Source organism: Salvia hispanica, chromosome 3, assembly GCF_023119035.1.
Source record: "Salvia hispanica cultivar TCC Black 2014 chromosome 3, UniMelb_Shisp_WGS_1.0, whole genome shotgun sequence".
Lineage (NCBI taxonomy): Eukaryota > Viridiplantae > Streptophyta > Magnoliopsida > Lamiales > Lamiaceae > Salvia > Salvia hispanica.
Window position 1 is genome coordinate 26,530,995 of NC_062967.1, and position 14,859 is coordinate 26,545,853.

At 38.4% G+C, this 14,859-nt stretch overlaps 2 protein-coding genes across 5 annotated transcripts; both read left to right on the forward strand.

Moving 5' to 3' along the window:
• The first annotated feature begins 1,077 nt into the window (after positions 1 to 1,077).
• On the forward strand, positions 1,078 to 6,609 carry LOC125215541 (alpha-mannosidase I MNS5). 4 transcript variants are annotated; one of them, XM_048116981.1, is made up of 16 exons: positions 1,078 to 1,372; positions 2,326 to 2,368; positions 2,464 to 2,529; positions 2,607 to 2,668; positions 2,807 to 2,906; positions 3,131 to 3,313; positions 3,594 to 3,642; positions 3,728 to 3,907; positions 4,042 to 4,162; positions 4,509 to 4,590; positions 4,678 to 4,763; positions 4,854 to 4,954; positions 5,308 to 5,449; positions 5,605 to 5,755; positions 6,168 to 6,260; positions 6,341 to 6,609. In XM_048116981.1, exons 1-16 carry the CDS (start codon positions 1,236 to 1,238, stop codon positions 6,419 to 6,421), a joined length of 1,677 nt encoding a protein of 558 aa, XP_047972938.1. In that variant the 5' UTR covers positions 1,078 to 1,235; the 3' UTR covers positions 6,422 to 6,609. The 4 variants fall into 4 exon arrangements, with proteins under 4 accessions (XP_047972938.1, XP_047972939.1, XP_047972937.1 ...); XM_048116982.1 differs by having other exon boundaries at positions 6,168 to 6,235; XM_048116980.1 differs by having other exon boundaries at positions 6,168 to 6,609.
• Positions 6,610 to 7,242: 633 nt separating this feature from the next.
• On the forward strand, positions 7,243 to 9,716 carry LOC125209036. The gene is made up of 2 exons (XM_048108620.1): positions 7,243 to 7,582; positions 7,796 to 9,716. The coding sequence occupies exons 1-2, from the start codon at positions 7,472 to 7,474 to the stop codon at positions 9,659 to 9,661; spliced, it is 1,977 nt and encodes a 658-aa protein (XP_047964577.1). The 5' UTR covers positions 7,243 to 7,471; the 3' UTR covers positions 9,662 to 9,716.
• The last annotated feature ends 5,143 nt before the right edge of the window (positions 9,717 to 14,859 follow it).

Below are 14,859 nucleotides of genomic sequence, written 5' to 3' on the forward strand. Positions count from 1 at the left end.
GAAAACTCGTTAAAACAAGTGGTGCATATGAAAATGAAACTAAAATCGCGTATATATAAGTTTTCAAAAAAAAAATTTTAAAAAATGAAAATTGGGGACTGGCCGATCGGCACGCCACAATGGCGGCCAACGCACTCAAATCGGCTAGCCCACGCCGATTTATTCGCCGATTCGCGGCTGGCCGTTTCCAATAGTTCGGCTAGCCGCTATTGGAGATACTCCAAGCAGAACTCGGATTTTGAAGCTTGAAATCGATAGTTATTTATCACACCTCAAATAAAATATTCTAGAATTTTGAGCTAACCGCTTCAGGTATTCAATAAAAAAAAAATTAGATGAAACATCAGATGCACGAATTCACCCTTTTTCGGAGTACCCAATTTGACATACCAACTTTTCAAACCTATTTTTGGATACGGGAATCCAATTTTTTAAGTTGGATATCAAAACAATTCCAAATTCCAAATTTTCAAGCTAAAAATCATTTGCATACAGAAAAGGGCGTTCTCATTTAACACATGTAAAATGTATTCTCATTCAATACATTGACATTCCACATATTATGATATTTTGACGAATTAACGATGAAATTCCGATGGTTGACTCTCTTATACTTATATCAAAATCGAAGGGAAATAAACCTAAATGCTTATTTTTTTTATTACCAACAACAAAAGGAAAATAAAACTAAATTCACATATTTTATGCCAAAACATATTTAGATTTAGATATTTTTACTCGAATTGAAATATGAGGTATTACATATCTTAATCTTATCTATTCAATTAATAATGGATTAAACGATTTGCTATACGCATTACTCATTCAATTTATGTGGTTTATCGTTTTCCGGATTTGTTATACTACTATTATGTGTTTCTAACTTTTTCATAAGAAAATGCAAATAATATTTAAAATAACCATCTGTAATTTGACGCAATTTTTTATAAGATGGCGATTTTTTACGAACAAAATCAATTATTTGTTTCTTAATATATTTCTGTAAAAAAAAAAAGAAAAAAAAAACACCTTGAATAGTTTTTAAAGCGAAAAAAAGTTTTTTTTCTGAAAAAGAGAGATGAACTCAAAACCAAACAAAAAAAATCTAAAAAGCCCTACCGCAACACCTTGAATCCCCCAAATTCATATTAATCGTAACTTCCAATTGCAATTTGGAAGTCCCTTTTGCTCAAATACTATTCTGGGCTTCCGATTTATGCGCAAACGGATAATCTATGTTGCTTGGAAAGAGATGGGCATCGTTTCTCATATTTATGCTGATTTTTTCCACATTTTACTCCCAAATCGCTTCCTCAAAGTCTGACCCTTATGCTGCTAAGAAGAAGCGGATGAGCCAAAAAGTCCGCCAGATGTAATTTTCTATCTCTTCTAAATTCTATCTTTCAATTGGGATTACAAATACTAGAACCGAGCAATTCATCCAGCTGATTGTTAGTTAAACTGATTCATGTCTTGTTTGGGGAGTTTTTTAGTTTTTAATTTGTTTTGCTGTTTTTGATATGTGATGTGTGTTTGCCTTGCTTCCGGATTTGATCACTTGCTATATGCTGCATTGAGTAATTGATTAATTGGGCGTTGATTTGCTCAGTTTTAGATAGGGCATTTGGAGGTAATAGATTTTCAGTTTGATTTGAGTGTTTGAGAAAGGGGAAATGATGATGTTGTTGTCATGAATTTGTTAGATTCACAACTTTTATATGTTGAGAGCAGTGAGCACCGGTGGACTAGAAATGTGTGCTAGAGCTACACCACTCCCGTGTGATTGTATGTTTATGAAAGGCACTCATAGAGATGGACCTGCACCTTCACGATTTTCATAACGACCAAATTATCCCATATAGTTCGATATCCATATTCTCAATTTAGTACTCCTACTAAGTATTTAGAATAGAATTGCACCTTTAGTTTTCCGATGCATGACAGGTTATGTAAGGTGTATTTCGGGTCTTGTTTACTTCTATGCATGTATAGTTTAGTGGATATGTGGTAGGATATACTAATAAAAAAGATACATTCCTTGGTTACTTTGACGTTTTGAGAAGAAAGAGAAGGACAGTTACAAACCATATCCCACATAGATATTTTTCATTTAGTCTTCCATTTAAAATGAAGGAAAGTAAACAATGGATGGGGTTGGATTTTAGTAATCAACGCTAATCCACTAAGGTAAACAAGGCTTTATGATATTGGAACATGCTTAAGGAACAAAGTAAGTTTACTGAACCTGAAATTAGTTTGAGAAAAGATAAGTAACCAAGGCATGTATTGTGTAGTGTATACTCACTCATCTCATCTCCATAACAGGTTTTACCATGCCTATGACAACTATATGACGTATGCTTTCCCGGTTAGTCTTTGATTATATGATAATTACAGATTCTGTGAGATTACTCTACTATTCAGCATGGCTCAAAAATTTAATTCAGATGACTTGTGTTTCAGCATGATGAATTGAAGCCTCTGACAAAATCATTCACGAATTCTCTAAGTGAGCTTGGAAATCTGAAGGTAAGTATTATTCTTGGAGAAGTATATATTAATATAAAGTCCTATTAAAATAACACTGAATTCTTTCTGAGTTTTAGCTTGAACGTCTGCCACAAGAATATAATGGTTCAGCACTCACTCTCATTGAATCTCTGTCCAGGTTCGATGTGCACCTTTAACTTAATCTGGCTTTAAAGTTTAAACCAATTCTGGTTATCTCGTCCTGGTATCATTTTAGTGGTGACATCATATTGTCTTGGAAATGGTTGATGGTTCTGATGTCCTCTTTTACTTTCAGCCTTGTAATTCTGGGAAACAATACCGAGTTTGAGAAGGGAGTTCTTTGGTTATCTGAGAATCTTACATTTGATGTTGATGCCAGGATAAACCTCTTTGAGGTAATGAATTAATTTTTCGGTTTTGTGTATTTGAATATAATCTTGGTCTTACTGCTTAAAACCTTATCTGTTGAGGCTTTTTCTTGTTGTACAACCATTATTATTGAATTTTAGTGGCTATATCTAATATGACCATAGCACACTGTAGAAATAACATTTCCATCATTGATTGTGCTTTTGGGCGTTTTAATCATATTCTTTGCCTTTTGCTTGATATCATGTAGTGCAACATAAGAGTACTTGGAGGACTTGTGTCTGCTCATATTCTTGCAACTGATTCTACAAACAGGTTAACTAAAGGAACTTATTGTAATCAACTTCTTGTCCTCGCTGAGGAGCTAGGAAGACGTTTTTTACCTGCATTTGATACCCCCACTGGACTGCCTTACGCATGGATCAACTTGAAGGTAACTGATTGAATTGTGCATTAAATAGCTGAATACTAACTTTAGTTTATGTAATGAAATTGTGAACCTTAACCTCAAGACAGTAACTTTGATTGTAGAAGTGCATGAACCATGAATATGTAAATGGTTGAAATTACGTTTGTTTTTTGAACATAAGAAGGTTCTTCTCTAGTGTAGTTTTGATATTACTTATAGCATGATTACCGATTAGTGTGTATATATTACACACTTGCACTTATATTGTTTCTCATATTGTATATGAACAAAATTGTGTGTGCAGCACGGTGTGATGGAGAACGAGATAACAGAAACAAGCACATCTGGTTGTGGTATGAACTCCCTCGGAGAAACCCTTTCAAATTTGGTGCTTATACGATATCGTGTTAGATGCTAATTTCCTTTGTTTGGTACTAGGTTCTCTAATTCTTGAAATGGGAGCACTGTCACGTTTAACCGGTGACCCAAGATTTGAGTCTGCTGCTTTACGTGCTCTGCGCAAGTTATGGAGCATGAGGAGCTCTTTAAATCTCATGGGAACAACACTTGATGTAGAAACTGGGGAATGGATAGAGTTTTCTTCTGGAATTGGAGCTGGTATGGTTCTTTGCAGCCCATATTCGGACTACCTCGGAACACACATTACCTTTTTTCAGAAGCTATTGCTTAAAATCAAGTAATCAAAGCATCATTTCTTTACGCAATTCTAAACCACTTTCTTGTCCTTCAAGGTGTTGATTCGTTCTACGAGTATCTAGTTAAAGCTCACATTTTATTCGGAAGGGATGAATTCTGGAGGATGTTTCAGCCTGCTTACACTGCTGTGCAAAAATACTTTCGACATGGTCCTTGGTAAACCCTTCAGTCCAAAAGTGTTTATTCCGTACATATCTGCTTCACATTTCTTCATTGTTTGAGGTTTGAAATTTCCCCTTCCCCTAATCTGCAATCATCTGAATGAATAAAAGAAAGTCTGAAAGGGTTCTCTTCCTACTTATTCTTTTACCTTTTTTGGGATGCTATTTTTCTCTTTATTCTTCAGTATTTCACCCTTGTACGTTTTGTACCCCCACCAACTTTAAATGTTGGTATGGCGGTTATCTTGCTATCATTTCTGTCCCATTATTGTTTATTAGGCAGAGATATTTTACTGTATTATGCTTTGAAGAAGTTTTACTAAGTATTTACCTGTCACTAGGTACCATGAAGCTGATATGAGGACAGGAAGAGCAACGTACTGGCAACTTACGAGCCTACAAGCATTTTGGCCTGGCCTTCAGGTATATATTAGCAAATCGTAGATTCGTAGGATTTCCTCACCAATTTTAATGTGGAAGTTCATTCTTGATTTTTGTTGTGGTAGCTAGGTTCTTGTTGGGGATATCACTGCCGCTAACTCGTCACATCGCGAATTTTTCTATGTATGGCAGAAGTTTGGAGTAATACCAGAGAGGTATTGCTTTTTGTTCTACTTCTATACTATTTGTTGTTCTTTTCTTCCTGCATATTTGTACTTATTTTTTTGAGGTTTTCTGCTATTCAGATATCTCCTGGATCATCAAATGCTGCATCCTACTGAGAAATACTATCCCTTACGCCCAGAGTTGGCAGAATCGACATTTTACCTGTATCAAGCAACCAAAGGTAAACTATTGCAGTGGTATTTACATTCAAAGTTTATATTTTACAAAGCATTACTTATAGAGCTAAATTGATCTTAAATGAGCTTGACAAGTTATATATTGTTAAATTATGTTATTTGTTGTTAAACAAGATCAACACTAGTGTTCGAGTCAAACTGATCTTAAACAAGCTTTGATAGTTATATTAGACAAGGTAAATTTGATATTCTAAAAAACGTACAGTATATCTAAGCAAAGCAACGAGTTTTGTTCTAAAAAATAAATTTAATATGTTATATAATTGGCATAGGTAAAAGTACCTGCACCATATTCGTCATCAAGCTAATATAAAGCCACCTGCACCATATTTGTCAGATCCGTGGTATCTACAAGTGGGGGAGTCAATAGTGGATTCTATCAATTTGCACACACGAGTCGAAGGTGGCTTTGCCAGCATTAGAGATGTAACAACCATGGAGCTGGAAGATCATCAGCACAGCTTTTTCCTCGCTGAGACGTGAGTACTCTAATCATCGATGGATACTGCCAGTTTGTTATAACCTTTTCTTTCTAGCATTTTATATAGTCACAGAATTTTTACAAATATTTTCATTAGTAACTCCAGCATTTGTGAATACTCTGAGATGCATCTGATCTTTTGTCGTTGTGTAGGTGCAAATACCTCTATCTTCTGTTTGACGATTCATTTTTGGTCAACCGAAATTATGTATTTACAACTGAAGGCCACCCACTGCCTATTTTAAGCTCTTGGCATGAGAGACTTCCGGAGGCATATATTCCCAGTAATTGGACATCAGTTAAGGTATTGCTTACTTTCTGTGCCTTTGGATTACTTGATAATTTTCTTCCATTTTTCATATTTGCTCATACCAAATAGTAATATTTTGATATCTAGTTGTTAGTCCTTGAGAGTTGGAGATGTTCATCTTTATCTTTCATTGGACTTATATATGTAAATATGGCCCAGAAGGAAAGCCACACACTGTGAGCAGAATTTTGTGTAAAATGATCGGACATGCCATTTGTGACAGGCTTGAATCCCCAGATTTGACACGTGTGATGGATGTTCTGCCATCAGATTATCTTACAGAAGTCTTTTGTATTTGGTTATTAAGTTTGGTTGAATGCAGTGAGTTAACCATTGGCTGCAGATGTGTAAAACCAACACTGTCCACTAATCACAAGATCTGAAACGGTTCTCAACTTATTTGCAGAGCGAGGAGTGCCGAAAACGAGCCAGTGCAATGTCACAACGGATATGTCCAGCATCGCCAAACTGCAGGCACGACCACGAGCAGCTCGAAAGTGTTTGTCACATCCCAGACACTCGTGCTGATTACAGATGTCTCACTGATGACGACTGTGGTGTCGATTCTATGTCGTGCAGGCGAAGATCGTGCAGCGTGGCTGGTTACTGCGGTCTGTGGCTCTCGTGAGAGCGCCCCGCAACAAATTCTTTTGTTTGTGACAGGAAATAACAGACGCCCGTTTCTGGGAACCACAGGCTTAAACTCACTCACACAAACATTAGTAGGGAAAAGGAAAAAAGCAAGACTAAACACATGTATCTCAATTCTCACACATATTGTAGCATATAACTGTATCATATTTATTTGTAGATGATTGTGCTTCAAAAAAGTTATTGATTACCATACACTGAGGCATTGATTCTTACAGATGAAGTTTGTATTTGTTGAAATTATAGTCCCTTTGTCTATGAAGGATAGTCTTGTAGTAGATTTTTATTATTATCTATTTATAATAAATTTTCTTTCTAATAAGGTGTATTTTATTTTTCACTACCAACATACCAACCACTTTTCTTTGTCTCTTTTTTATTTTATTAATTTTGCATTAAAGCATGTCTTCCATAACTAAGATTATTTTTTTAAACGGGAGTAATATTATACTTTTCGTTCCATATCCCACAAAATAGTCCATTTTTATTTGTTCTTTATTAATAATATTCTAATCAAATTTTTTTGGTCTCTTTCCTATTTTATCAACTATGAATTTGATCAACAAAAGTGTATTTTTATAGGACTACCACACTTATCTAATTTTGGGATTTCTAGGACAATCATCAGTTACTAATAAAATAGAATGTAGTAATTGACAGAACAAAAATACTACAAGATATAAATAGGGGATGCAATGGCGTGTTGCTTATAAATTGACGTTACTAGATTTAGGAGTATAGAAATAAGATTAATCGAGCATGGGCAATTGCTTCAAAGATTTGCTACCAATATAATGGAAGTAGCAATTAATTACTCGTGTGGGGGATTTGTAATGCTTGGGAGTTTAAAGGTCGATGAAGCATCATCGTCCCTATTAATAAGGTTGTAACAGCCTCTCTTTCTTTTTCTGGTTTTAATGCAAACCAAAAAAAACACCACAGAAAGAGACAACAATTACGTTTCACCACTCCCATCTCCACCACCACGGCCACCACCACCTCCTCCGTCGTGAATGGTGTGAAGAGAATAATCGTGACCGAATCGGGAGGTGAGTGATCATGGCGGACATAGTGAAGCAGATCCTCACAAAGCCGATCCAATACGCAGATGAGGTGATCAAGCTCGCGGATCAGGCTAATTTCATGAAAAGCGACTGCAGCGAGATCAAGGTGAGCATCGACAGATCCTCCCATTCTTCGCCTTTATATATTGAGCGATTTCAGAAAAACAGATTACATTCGCTGACCTTTCGTAATTTGGGATTAAAATCGCTGTTTATTACAAATTTTCAGATATATATGGTATAAAATTATACCAAATGCGCCTTCTCAAATATATAAAATTTTTGTTTATATAATGAAATCCTAGCTACGTCCTTGAAGGTGAGAACGGAGAAGCTTGCGGTCCTCCTCCGCCAGGCCGCTCGCGCGAGCGGGGACCTCTACGAGCGCCCCACGCGCCGCATCATCGAGGACACAGAGCAGGTCCTCGACAAGGCCCTCACCCTCGTCTTCAAGTGCCGCTCCAACGGCCTCCGCCGCATCTTCATCATCACCCCTGCCGCTGCCTTCAAGAAGGTCCACCAGCAGCTCGACAACTCCATCGGCGACGTCTCCTGGCTCCTCCGCGTCTCAGCCCCTGCAGACGACCGCGACGACGAGTACCTCGGCCTCCCCCCCATCGCCGCCAACGAGCCCATTTTATGCCTCATTTGGGAGCAGATCGCCATCCTCTGCTCCGGCAGTTTGGATGACCGCGCTGACGCCGCTGCCTCTCTAGTCTCCCTCGCCCGCGACAACGACCGCTACGGCAGCCTGATTATCGAGGAGAGCGGCGTGGTGCCGCTGCTGAAGCTGCTCAAGGAAGGCCGGATGGAGGGGCAGGAACACGCGGCCCGGGCTATCGGGTTGCTCGGGAGGGATCCGGAGAGTGTGGAGATCATCGTCAACGCCGGCGTGTGTGGGGTAGTGGCGAAGATTTTAAAAGAAGGCCACATGAAGGTGCAGATTGTGGTGGCGTGGGCGCTGTCGGAGCTCGCCGCGAACCACCGGAAATGCCAGGATCCTTTCGCACAGCACAACGTCATCCGCCTCCTCGTCAGCCACCTCGCCTTCGAAACCATCCCCGAGCACAGCAAATACGCCATCGCCACCAACAAACAATCGATCCACTCGCTTGTAATGGCGAATTCAAACCCTAACCCTAACCATAAAAGCAACGAAACAGAGGAAAAGCACCACGGCGTCGCCGATCACCCCATGGACAATCAAATGCCTAGCCAAATGCACAATATCGTCACCAACACCTTGGCTATGAAATCAACAATGTTGCCGGTGCCGCACAAATCCGCCGCATCTCCATCTCCGATCAGCCACTCCGACATCGGCGAAAAAAGCGGAAAAACGAATAAACAACAGAGTCACCAGTTCATCAAACAAAACAAAGGCAATGGATTACCAGGATCCAGCATCAAACGCAGAGAATTCGAAGATCCGGCTACAAAAGCAGAGATGAAAGCGATGGCAGCCAGAGCCCTACGCTACCTCTGCGCAGGAAACGTATCCGTATGCAAAAGCATAACAGAGTCACGCGCTCTGCTCTGCCTCGCCGTACTCCTAGAAAAGGGGGAAACCGAAGTGAAGTACAATTCCGCCATGGCGTTGATGGAAATCACCGCCGTGGCCGAGCAGGACTCAGATCTGAGGCGATCGGCGTTCAAACCAACCGCTCCGGTGGCGAGAGCGGTGGTGGATCAGTTCCTCCGAATCGTGGAAAAGGCAGATTGCGAGCTCCTGATCCCTAGCATAATGTCAATTGGAAACCTAGCGAGAACGTTCAGAGCAACGGAGACGAGATTCATACCGGCATTGGTGAATCTGCTGGACGACAGGGAGCCGGAGGTGAGCTGCGAGGCGGCGGCGGCGCTGAACAAGTTCGTGTGCTCGGAGAATTTCCTGCACGAGACGCACAGCAAGGCGATCATCAATAGCGGAGGGCACAGGCATCTGATCCCGCTGATCTACTTCGGGGAGCAGATGGTGCAGATTCCGTCGTTCATACTGCTGTGCTATCTGGCGATGCACGTGCCGGATAGCGAGACGCTGGCGCAGGAAGACGTGTTGATAGCGCTGGAGTGGTCGACGAAGCAGCAGCATCTGATGCAGGATGAGGGCATTGTTACGCTCGTTTATGAAGCTAAGAAGAGATTCGAGCTCTATCAATCTAGAGTCTCCAAACAGTACCACTGATTTTAAGTTTGTGTGTAAATATATATGGGCGTTTGGTTTGATGGATTAGATTACATTATTCTAATGATATGTTGTTTATCAACACGGATTTGGCCCGAGACTCTATCTAACGTGACAAAATTAATTTCGGGTGATACCGGATAAATTTAATTCCATCATACACTCTCGGATTAATTTAATCTCAAATAAACCACTGCTAAATTAAGAATCAAAATAGTGTTTTGGCCTACTGGTAGAGTTACTACTTACTAGTATGACGTTAATATTGCCCACCATTTTTTGTATTTAAACAGTACGTGGGATCCAAAATAGTTACTCACTTTTTAACTACAACAAAGTTATTAATTATACATGTGATACAAACATTCATATTAAGTTGATTAGATTGCAACTTAGCAAGTCCTAATCCAACTAGAAGTCAATACGGAAATGGATCCCCTTGAAATCAACAGAACCTCATGCGGTGCATGAAACGCAAACATCTATTCATCAACCGATAAGTAAGAGCATCCACATCCGTGCTCTTAGCTAAGAGCACGGAAGTGGGTCCGGATCCACTTTTACAGTTTGTCCTTAGCTAAGAGCACAACACCCACATCCGTGTTCTTAGCTAAGGACAAGCTCAAGAGTCCCACCATTCTATTATTCAATTTAAATAAAAACATTTCCACAATATTATAATGCATTAAAAATACTCGAAATACTATTACAAATTACAAAATAATTAAAAATTACATAATTAAAATCCTAAAAATTAAAAATTACATAATTAAAATCCTAAAAATTAAAAATTACATAATTAAAATCTGAAAAATTAAAAATTACACTACTCGTTGCCGAATTTCGCCCAAATGTGATTGATTAGATCTTTTTGTAGCTCAGTGTGGGCTCTTGTATCGCGCATTGTGTGTCTTCTTTCCATCCTCTCGTTCACCGTCGTATGCACACCTCGGCGTGGGGGAGACCTCGCGGTTGAGCTTCCGGCTTCATCCTCGTCGTAAAAGTTAGCCGTCATCGGTCCTTCGTCAGCTATAATCATGTTGTGCAAGATAATACACGTGTACATGATGTCGGCGATATTCTTAACGTACCAAAGCCGAGAAGGGGACTTCACAATGTTGAATCGGCCTTGAAGGACACCAAAAGCTCTTTCGACGTCTTTCCGAGCAGACTCTTGACGCTGCGCAAAAAGAATCCGTCTTTGCTCTTGTGGATTGCTGAACGACTTCACAAAAGTCGACCACCTTGGGTAGATACCATCGGCGAGATAGTAACCCATGTGGTATGCATTTCCGTTGACGGTGAAGTCGATCGCCGGTGCTACACCATTCAAAACATCATCGAAGAGTGGTGAAGAATATAACACGTTCAAGTCGTTGTTGGATCCGGCAACACCGAAATATGTATGCCAAATCCATAGGCGGTAGTCGGCGACCGCTTCAAGGATAAGCGTTGGGCCGCCACCTTTGTGGCCGCTTAAGTGTTGCCCCCTCCAAGCAGTCGGGCAATTCTTCCACTTCCAATACATGCAGTCAATGCTGCCTAGCATACCGGAAAAACCGTGGACTGTTTCGTGAAGACGAAGCAACCGTTGACAATCATCGGTGGTGGGTGCTCGAAGGAATTCTTCACCGAAAGCAGAACGAACGCCGTCGCAAAAATTCTTGAGGCATAGGATTCCAGTTGACTCACCGACATGCAAATACTCGTCGAAGAGGTCAGCCGTTTGCCCAGTAGCAAGTTGTCGGATGGCACAAGTACACTTTTGCAACGCCGTGAGACTTTGCCGACCGGTTGCGTCTGCACCTTCTTGAAAATATTCAACGCGGGTGGACAATGTGTTGACAATACGCATAAACAATCGTTTTGACATGCGAAAACGGCGCCGAAAGTAATCTTCTGGATACCGCGGCTGGTCGGAAAAATAGTCGGCAAAGAGCCTTTCATGGGCTCCCTGTCGATCACGAGGGATGTAGCGACGTTTTGCTCTAGTTGGTTGAGGAGGAGGGGCGTTGACATAGGCTTCATAGGCGGCACGATATTGTTCATAATATTCTTGTTCTTCGCGCTCCGCTTCCGCAATGAGATTGGTGAAATCCATTTTTGAATTTTTTAGAGAGAGTTTGGGTGAGAGAGGAAGATGTAGATGATTTAGTATGAAAAAGTATGAATGAGAGATAATTTGATGTGAAAAGTGGATGATGAATGTGTGTATTTATAGATGATTTTGGGATAAAAAAAATTCACAAAAATCCAAAAAAAACGTCTATAAACGGCTCTATTTTTTTGGGAATCCAAAAATATTTTTTTTATTTTTTGGTATTATTTTAAATTATTTATGAATTTTAAAAAAAATAAAAATAAAAATCGAATTTGCCAACGGCTATGCCGTTGGCCAATAAGAAGACGCCACGTATGGCTGCTCAGCGGCACGGACGTGCTCTTAGCTAAGAGCAGCGCCGTGCCGCTGGCACGGACGGACAGCTCGCAGCGACAGACGGATGAGCTCGTGCTCAGCGGCACGGACGGACGGACAGCAAAACTCCACCGCTGCGGATGCTCTAATTAGTTGGCACAATTGCATTTAACTTGGTTAGATTTTATATTTGATTTTAACATTGTTAATTAATATTTCTCTATGTTTATTTTGTCATGATTAAGGAGTACACCATTTAGTGATACTAGTATATACTACCTCCGTTTTTTAAAAATAGCAATTATTTCTTTTTTAGTCCGTTCTTTAAAAATAACAATTTTCAAACTTTCTATTTTAGGAAATCTATACACTCCTATACATCAATTTATTTACCACTTATACCACTACAAGTAACAACTTAAAGTGGATCTCATGATCCATTGACATTAATTTCATTACTTTTTTCTCTCCCTCTCTCTTACTATACCAATTTTTCTCTCATTCTTTCTTACTTTACCAATTTTTCTCTTCATCTTTCTTCTTTACCAAATTATGTATTAAAACCCGTGCCGTTTCAAACCTCCCTATTTTTAAAAAACGAAGAGAGTATTTAATTTTTAATATCTATTTTATTAATAATCAATTTTAAGTCATTTATAATTGAATTGATAGTATTAATACTAAATAACAATACAAGTGTAGTAAATTAAATACAATTGTGCCAACTAATTATCTATCATTTGATGAGTAGATGTTTGCGTTTCATGCACCGCGTGAGGTGCTGTGGATTTCCCCACTGCAGGGGATCCATTCCCAGGCCAATACACATGTGATTATGATATGTTGTTGGATCTGATAAACTAGGAGCTTCTTGGTATGATGAAATAGAATGAGAACGGAATGGAATGGAGATGAGAATGGAATGAGGATGGAAATGGAATGGGGCATTCTTGTGCTTGGTGAATGTAAGGTTTATAGATGGATTGGAATTGTTAATCCTTGGTTGATTTCATTCCTAAGCTTGGTAACTACAAATAATATAAGAATGGAATGAAATGAAATATGAATAATTAATATGTTAATTTTATAAAAAAATATTTATTTTTAATTATTATTGTCAAATATTTGGATCATATTAATTTGAACCATACACGTAAATGAGCGTGTGCATATATAGTGTATGTGGTGTTGACGAGTGTGTATGTATGTGCTGGTGTGTCTGTGTGTACACATATATGCGCATGTGTTGCCATAGGTATGTGTGTGTGTGCACATATATGTGCATGTGTTGCCATAGGTATGTGTTGCTATGTGCGTGAGTTTGTGCTGCTGTGTGTGCGCGTATGTGTTTCTGTGTGTGTGGATTTCTTTTTCAATTATTAAAAATTTTAAAATTTAATTTTATCATAACATTGAGATGATATTAAATTCAAATATAATATAAAATCATATTTATATAATTTTGTTAAAATTTAAAATAAGAATAAAAGAAAAATAAAATGGAATGGAATAATGTCCATTCCTTAGCTAAATGAAAGGAATGGATATTTCCATGTAGAATGGAATGGTGATTTCTGGGAAAGAAAATATCAAGCAAAGGAATGAAATGGAGATATAAATGTTATTTTTATTTCCTCATTCCATTCCACCATACCAAGTAGCCCCTAAAGTCTACAACCCAATAATTTGAAAATGTTTGCAGAAAGAAACTAAGAAAAAGTGAAAATCATCAAAGCATCTGTAACTATCGGCAAACTATGCTATACGAGAAATAGTTTTGAGTCTTGTTGATAATATTGTTTGAGATGATTTTTTTTTCTTATTTCATGGGTGAATTTGGAATTAGAGTTTCATCACGAATTTGTATTGAAATCAATATGCGACTTTTATAGCAGTAGTACTTTTTCAGGGACATAAAATTTGAAACGCAATTACTATGTTTGAAAATTTTAAAAATAATACTCCCTCCGTCCCTGATTAGGAGTCACAGTTTGACCGAACACAGATTTTAAGAAATGTAAAGAAAAATTGGTTGAATAAGTTAGTGGAACCTGAGACCCATCTTTTTATATTGGTTTTATAATAAAATGTGCTGTGAAGTGAAGTTAGTGGAATGTGGGACCTACTTACCATTTATGGTAAAAATGAAGTGTGACTCTTAATTGAGGACGGACCGAAATGAAAAAATGTGACTCTTAATGGGGTACGGAGGGAGTAATAATTAAGAACGCAAATTAAGAAAGTGCTCTTAAATTAGTGATAAATTAACTTAAATTTTTTGTCTTTTTAGGACGCTTTTATTTGCGTCCTTTAATTTTAGTTGGGACACCAATAAAGATATTTTTTTAAGCGTTGGTGGTATATTTAGAAATACGAACTAACATCCTTAAATGCTTTAAAAAACGTTCTTAAATGAGTTTTTTTTGTTGTAGTGTATGCTAATTAATAGTAGTATTCCTTAGATTGTTCAGTTATTTAATTTTTTTGTAGCTATATGAATTTTTTGTTCAGTTATGCGTAGTGAATTTAATTACTTGCTTTATGTTTCCAAGATTAAAATGTTAGCTCCATGATAATATTGTTCATTGGGAAGAAGATTGATGCTCAAAGATTTGGTATTAGAATTTCTCAATAAAAGAACTTGTATCTGGATGGGGGGCAAAAAAATTTCTCGACCATTTCTCGATTTATAAAATGGAACCATATTGTGTCGCAGAGGTACCATGCCAATAACACAACTAAAATGTCTTTATTTCGAGTAGAAATTATCTTCATGCTTTCA